The 7,482-nt window shown below is 41.3% G+C and overlaps 1 protein-coding gene across 1 annotated transcript in view; it reads right to left on the bottom strand.

Annotated features, from left to right (window-relative positions):
* Positions 1-4,117: 4,117 nt before the first annotated feature.
* Positions 4,118-7,482, bottom strand: part of NUP133 (nucleoporin 133) — a 37,240-nt gene continuing 33,875 nt past the window's right edge. Inside the window, exons 25-26 of the mRNA XM_075495876.1 lie at positions 5,555-5,643; positions 4,118-4,481 (exon numbers count right to left, since the gene is read on the bottom strand). Coding sequence (XP_075351991.1) covers positions 4,345-4,481; positions 5,555-5,643 — 226 coding nt within the window. The 3' untranslated portion in view covers positions 4,118-4,344. The remainder of the gene's footprint in view (positions 4,482-5,554; positions 5,644-7,482) is intronic.

Raw genomic sequence — 7,482 nt, 5'->3', positions numbered from 1 at the left:
GGCCGTCGCCATATTTGGGCGTCGGGCCCGGCGCGGCCCCGGCCCGGCGCTGCCCAAAGAAGGCGCTCCTGGCCGCGGCCCAGGTGAGCCAGGCCCGGCCGTATAAGGAGCGTCTGCCGGCCCCCCCCCCCCGCCACCCGCGGCCGGGGCCGAAATAATCCCCCGGCACCGCCGGGCCCGCTAAGGGCAAAGCAGGTGGGGCCGCCGCGGCAGCCCCGCCGGGCGCAGGTCTGGGCCTTTCCGCGGGGCAGGCCGGAGCGGGCCCGGGCCCGCGCCCGGGCCCGCCGGGGCGTGAGGGCGGAGCGGGCCGCGGCCCTGCCGGGGGCTCAGCGGGCCGGGGGAGGCGAGGGGCCTTCGGCTGTGCGGCCGCGACCTGCCGCAGCCCACGGCTCTGGGGCGGCGAAGGGAGACGGCCCTCACGGATCTTGCCCTTCTCTCAACGCTTAGTACGGGCGGGCGCCGGGGAGGAGAAGGGGTTGTGAGAGAAGCCGAAGGGACAAGTAGATCTGTGGTTTGCCATAATACCGTCGTACGTGGCGACGCGTAACAGCCCATGTAGAAGCCACGGCTTTACACGCCGAGTTAAGCCACGCGTGTTTTCTTTGCTGCGATGTAAAAATGGAACATAAATGCAGAGGGTAACATCTGTGAGACAAATGCCTGAAGAGAAACCCGGTGAAGCATTAATCCCGGTGACCGTCTGATCCCAGAAGCCTGACGTAGCGTGGATGCTGGTGCCATTACCGAGTACCCATTGCTAGCTGCTGAGCTCGGCCGGGCAACACGGCATCCTCCAGCTATCGCTGCGGCTCACCCCTTCCAAAAGGAGTGCAGTCTCACAGGCAAGTCGTCTCTCATGAGCTGAAGGTACTGTGCAAGTGAAGAGGAACAGTTCATCTCCTTCAGCTACGGATATTTAAGCAGAGATTCCATGTGGGATACTTGGAAGGTTTTATATAGAAATTATGGTTACCGATGGAAAGAAGAGGCAGTAATGCAAGCAGATTTGCAGCCCTGCCAATGAGTCGTTGCAAATCAACCTTCAACACCTTCTCTGAAGGCACGACTGGCCAAGGGTAAATGCTTTTTAAAATTTAGGGAGTCAGGAGAGGAGGAAGAAGAAATAGTAAGCCAGAAGCGCTGATGCTGTGAGGAGTCTCCTGCAACTGAAGGCACTTCTGCAGCTGATTTCCTCCACTGCAAGGCAGAGCAGAAGGGCCAACAGAGAAGCAGACAACTTTTCTTCTCTATTTAATTTCTGTACCCTCCGGTTTGGCAGCGTTCCTCTTTACCTCTGGCTGCTCCCTATTTCATTCTGCTATAGATTTTCATTTCCTGTCAAGTTATTTTACTGAACTACACTGGGGATAAAACATGCTATTCTCTCATACTGTTCTTCAACTTCTTGTATTATTCTTCAGTTCTGTCATCAACAACTGGCAGTACAAAAATCAGAAGCCTGAAAGCACTTAAAGGCATTGCAGCCATCAAATCTGTTTACAGAACTGTAACGCTCCGTTGTGGATTCCAAAATATGGTCAGTTGTGTTGATTCAGAAATCGAGTGACAGAAAGCCTAATGTCGCTGAGAGATAAACATTCTTAAGCCTTCAATGAAACCTGACGCAAGCATAAACCCACTCTACCCCTCCCGTTTCTTTTCATTTTCTCTCTACCCCAATCTAGTTTACAGCAAAATGCCCAATGGCAATGTTAAATTCTTATAGTTCTGCGTAAAAGATCATTTTCCACACTTAGATCTGGTATTTAGCTGGACTCATGAAATGAATTTGGTTTTAGTCCCAAGTCAGAAAACATTTCAAGTGAGTTTCCAGAACAGAGCTGGGCGCAAAGAAGATCACTATCCACAGCACAGAGCTTCTGAAATAGATCACAAATGACAACTCATAAGCTTTCCTGCTCCTCTGGTGACAACAGAGGATAGAAGTGTGGACATCCTGTATTGTGTGTATTTTCTATTACTGTGAAAACAACTATTTAAGAAACAATGTATACTTCCGTATTCAAAAGGAGCTATCCATACTCCTTAAGCCGTTTTAACCAAAACCCGAAATCTTTTTGTCCCAAGTTTGTTTTTGTTACACTTGGAAACAACCTAGAGCTCTGGCACGACCTTCGATATGCGCTGGTAAATGAAGGCATCCTCCCCATACAGTAATCTGAGACAGGAGTTCTGCACCAGAACAGCTTATTACATAATGAAACGGAGGATAGAGAGGAGGAATAGCCCCAAATCCCAGCCTCTTCAAGCTTCCCAACAGAACAGTGAACCAGCTCAACGTTCCTAGTACAAGAACATTAAACTTCAGTTTAGACATGGAAGTTATTTTAATGAGGTTTTATTTAAGTAAACTCATTGGCTGTAGCCTTCTGTTTTGGCAATAGTCAGATGGAAAGCCGTTGTACAAATGCCAAATGCCTCCCAACCCAGCAAGAGAATAAAACATTAGTTACGAAGCCTACATGGCCCATCGTTTCCTGAGAACCTGGAGAATGCTTTGACACCAACCAGAATAAACCCATCGCCGCAGAGAAGCCAGGCACTTTGAAACAGACGGATGGCTAAGGATGAACAGGATGAACGCCTGCTTCCGGAGCAAGCTTTCTGGGGGTTACCCTGCCACTACTGACAGAATACAGGTGGTCGACAGTCTAGGAAGGGATGGGATATCCCCAACGTGTTTTACTGTGGATGGTTATTTAAAGAGATTCCTCTTCAAGCAAAATTTAAAGATTCTAGTAAAGGTTCAGGTAGAACATGCTTTGGCAGGGGGCGGGCAATCATTTGTGAGATTATTCCCTTTCTCCCAAAATGTTAAGTTTAAAGGTGGTTTCACATTATCAATAGTGACATTTAAACAAGCAAGTGGAATTTTTATAAAGCTTTAAATGACCCAGTCCTTTGAAGCCACCGCTGGGAGTTACACCCGCACTTCTTTCTCCCAGCCATGCAAGGCTGCAGAAGAGCAAAGTTCGCTTCTTAGAACAATCTTAGAAGATGACTGCTAGTGCATTTCTTTCCCATATTAGTTAGAACCTCTCTAGATAAATCTATTCTTCCAAACATGTTCAGACTCTCAGCCCAGCTTACTGTATTAGTACAGGGAGGAGGGGAAGCCACGGAAGGGGAGCTGTGCTTTTAAAACTAGCAACTGGATTCTCTTCAACCAATTTAACTTCTGACCTTCTCAGCTGTTGGATCAAGTTGTTGCAGCAGGCATCGAGCCATACAAGTAAAACATAAAGGCATGCAAGTTGCTCTGCATTCGCTCTCTGGCTGTTGAGCTACTTGCAAAAGAAAGGTACATGTCAGATTAAAGTAAGTTAAAATCCTTAATTAAAATCTGCTGCCAATCAGAATAATTAAAATTGAAAAGTTAAATGGATTTTTTTTTTTACTCCCATGTCAGAGATAACTAATTGGGGCAGTAGGGTAAGGGGAAAAAAAAAAAAGTAGCAGCATCAATCAGTAGAGAACAAGTCGCCGAGTAAGGAAGAGCATGCTGGACTCCCACATTTTCCTAACTGCTTTCTAGGTTTCTTCTGAGCCTAGATTCAAGCAGTTGCTGTGAATGACTGCATGGTGAGCTGTTAATCTCATTTTTACATGTATTCTAGAAATCTGGATATAGCTTAAAATGAAAGTTAAATAGATAAAATATTAAAATGTTTTGAGAAATTTTGATCTTACAGATATAAACTGAAAGAATGGTATATTTACCAGACCAGAGGACTCTGAATGAGAACTGTGCTTTATTCCTTTCTGTCACGGACAAGCTGAGTGACCAGTGACAAGCCAGTTATCCTTTTTGTGCCAGTGATCTTTAATGCAAAACTGAAATTGCCTAGTTTCTACAGCAAAAAGTGTTGTACAAAGAGAGAGTAGAGTTGTCTTATAGAATAATCATTTGTTTTTTCAGTAAGCTACAGAGTCACCCAGCATTAACGTTTTCAGTATGTTCTCTGAACTGAATCACAGCCCCAGTGAAGCGAGCGCAAAAGTTTCTACCTTCTGCAGTGGGTCCCACATTTCACCGTGTGTGTCTGTGTATCTTTGAGTCTCAGGCAGGACTCATACCAATGAAGACATGAAACAAACCAGCAAGTTTATGAAAGGCACAGAAAACAAAAACTTTATTTTGCTTTTGCTTGAAAACACACCTCTGCCTCCCCTGACTAAAGTGCCAACATCTATAAATTTAAGACCAAGTACATTATTATATAGATTTTATTACAAAGTTTTAGCAAAAAAGGAACAGAATGTAAAAAGTATACATGAATTTAACAGGTCTTTAGAAAAAAATATTTAAAAAAATAGTGAAAATCATGCTTGTCCCTGAACGTAGAGTTCATAGTTTGCCTTTAACACAAATTCGAAGTAAGCATTACATTTCAAGTTGCCAAGTTCATTTGCTTGCAGCAAGTCCTTCACCTCCGGTAAATATTCACTTAACTGAACTCCTACAACACAAAACCTTTTATTACAGCACTGATAAAAGTACTTTGCATTAGCAGTTAAGATGATTTTTAAGCAAACACCTGTGCCTGCCTCAGTTAAATTACTCTTTTGGAATTGAAAAAATCTAATTCTACTATACATGTCAAGAAATACAATAAAGCTTAAGTAGCCTGTAAAACTGAGTTTAAAAAAAAAAATTCTACCCAAACAGAGCTTCTTAGTGAATTTATGATTAAACCTAAAATCCAAGTCTTTACATAACACTTCACCAAAATTAAAAAAAAAAAGAAAAGAAAAGAAAGATCAGTCATATAATAAATAGTTATATCATCAGTTGCAACATTTCAGTCTGGGGTGTGAGAATCTCACAAAAGGAAGGAACTTGACAGGATGAACACACAAAACCAGAACTGTTCTGAAGAACTTAATTTTTGTATTTTTGACATGGAACCTTCTCTGTTCTGGAAAAAGTTCACATGCAGTAATATTTAAAACTGACTTTGACTCAAAATTGCTTCCCTCCTCTCCCACCCGCCACAGCTGTAACTTCCATGGCCATAACTTCCCATGGTCAGCTTTAACTGGGGGGGTTCATTTTTTTGTGGGTTTTTAGTTTTGGTGTTTTGGGGTTTGGTTTTTTTTTTTTTTTTTGCTTTTGGGGAGGGAAAACAAAACCAAAAAAACCATTTAAGCTAAAATACATTAAGCTCTTCTGGGTGTCAGACAAATAGTTACTAATCCCTTATCTTACAGAAGATAGGTACTTAACTCCAGGAGACATACTTTACTGTACAATAAGAAACTGCTAAAAATCCAATGGCTGCCCTACTAAGCAAATAATTTGAGGGTACTAAGGTTATAACCAAGAAATCTGCTCATCTCTTATACCCTCAACATTTTACAGAGATAGAATTAACTCCATATGATTGTAATTATCTAGTGGAATGCATTGGGAAGTTTTTATTACTCTGAGAATTTATTAACACTACTTCTTATATATTAGTGTTCATCTTAAGCAGCTTTTGAATTAACTAAACAATTGCAAGAAGTTCAATTATATTTAAGTACACTTTACCTTCTTTCAATAGTTTTTGTAATATTTTCACAAATATACTATCTTTAGATGCTTCAATTGGATCATCTTTACCATCTGAACTGGACCATCTGCAAGTCAAAGAATAATTTGTGGAAGGAATTGCACAGATGAAATCAAATGAAAACTAACAAGAAAAAATATGCAGGAAATTTGATAAATTATCGAAGGTGATTAACACATGTTCACATGTAAGTGTTATGTGCTTGGCTATAGCTCAAAGCAAGATGTTTTTTCTATCTTGTGTTAATTATTCTTTATTCCAAGAGTAAAACTGCAATAAAATTGCACTACTATAACATAGTCTAGTTAGGAGGTCAATAGAAATGCTTCCCGCCATCTAAACTGTAAAAGAAAACATTATTTCTTTGATAAAAGCAAAAATATTATCCATCAAGATAAGAATTACCTGTTCTCAGTAATTATATTTTACAATGGAGATGATGCAAGTATAGATTTTTTTTTTTTTGGGTAGAATAAAGCCAAAGCAACAATTTGCTAACATATTAAAAAAAAAAAAAACAAAAAACAAAAAAACCCCAAAAAAGCAAACACAGAGAAAAGGAAAGAGGAGCAGAAAAAAAGTGAAATCTAAGTTGCAGGCCTGTAACAACACACAGAGACACAAAACAAATACAGTCTATCTCATTTGTGATTAAATGTGAAGGTGAAGACTCGTGAATGCAAGTCTCATCTGTGACAGAAAAATGTTTGGGATTTTCTTAAGAGAAAGATTATTTTAAATGACAATTTTTCATCTTTGCAAGAGCTTTATGTGTAGCAGTTTTAAGTCAACACCAACCTAACTTCTTTTGCTGTGGTTCTAACCTTTCAGTTGTTAAAATTTCCTGTTCCATATGTTAAACTGCCAGACAAAACCAGTTCTCATATCACTCCATAAACTAACATGAACTTCCTTGGGCCAATGGGACATGCTTGCAACAGATCTGGACCCGGCTCCCAGAAGCTATTACTGACAAATCCTCTGTACTTCACGGAAACCATGGTTTTACCCTGGGTGTCACAAACTCCCAGACTTCCAGGGTTTCATCTTTAATTCTACTGGGAAGAATGTGAGGAAAGGAGGGAGGGAAGGGGCAGGGGGATTTGAGGAAACAAATCACTCTTAGGCACAGAGGAGGATAGTGAGGATCCTACCAGCACGTCAGGAGAACGCTCAGCAAGGCTCTCCATTCTACCCAAGAACCTTACCACCATTTGTAGCCGTTAAGCTAGAAAACAGATGCCATCCTTAAAAGTAGGTACTGTAACACATCAAACACTTTTGCACACCAATGAAAGTTAATACTACCTCTTTTGAAACAGCAATCAACCTCTTTGTAAGCCTTTGTGAGCCTTGCTGGACTGGAAACTCAACTGGGACATCAAATTTTCTAAACACTATTCAGTGCAAAGTGATCTCAAATTACGTCTGGTTAGCTAGTGGAGTGGGCAAAATCTTGCCAGCATTACATATGATTTGAATGGTTTAAATATTATGTCCAAAACTCTGTTTTTGGCCCAGGGTAGACAGGACATAAACCAATTATTGGACTGGTGCCATGTAGGAGTTCTGGACTCTTCTGTCTTGAAAATAATAGGAAGGGAAGAAGACACCTGGAATAGTGTGAACCTGTTTCTGTGTATTATTTGTGTCATATGTGACAATAACTTATTCATGCAACTAGGAATTTATTTTCTACAAACCACTGTCCTTTGGAATCTACCCTATGCATAAGTGTGAATCCAAATGCTGCTTATTTCCATTTTAATCACAAATGGCACAGTGCATTTGGAATGCATTCTCTCCTCATCTTTTCTTCCTTAAGTCCTCTTGGAACACGGATGGGAGCTAGAAAAGCTGGATAACTTCTGAAAATTAGAAAGGAAAGGGAGGAAATGCCATTTGA

This window comes from Mycteria americana, chromosome 3 (genome assembly GCF_035582795.1).
Source record: "Mycteria americana isolate JAX WOST 10 ecotype Jacksonville Zoo and Gardens chromosome 3, USCA_MyAme_1.0, whole genome shotgun sequence".
NCBI lineage: Eukaryota > Metazoa > Chordata > Aves > Ciconiiformes > Ciconiidae > Mycteria > Mycteria americana.
The sequence above is the reverse complement of the archived record's forward strand: the minus strand, read 5'-3'. Positions and strand labels throughout refer to the sequence as shown.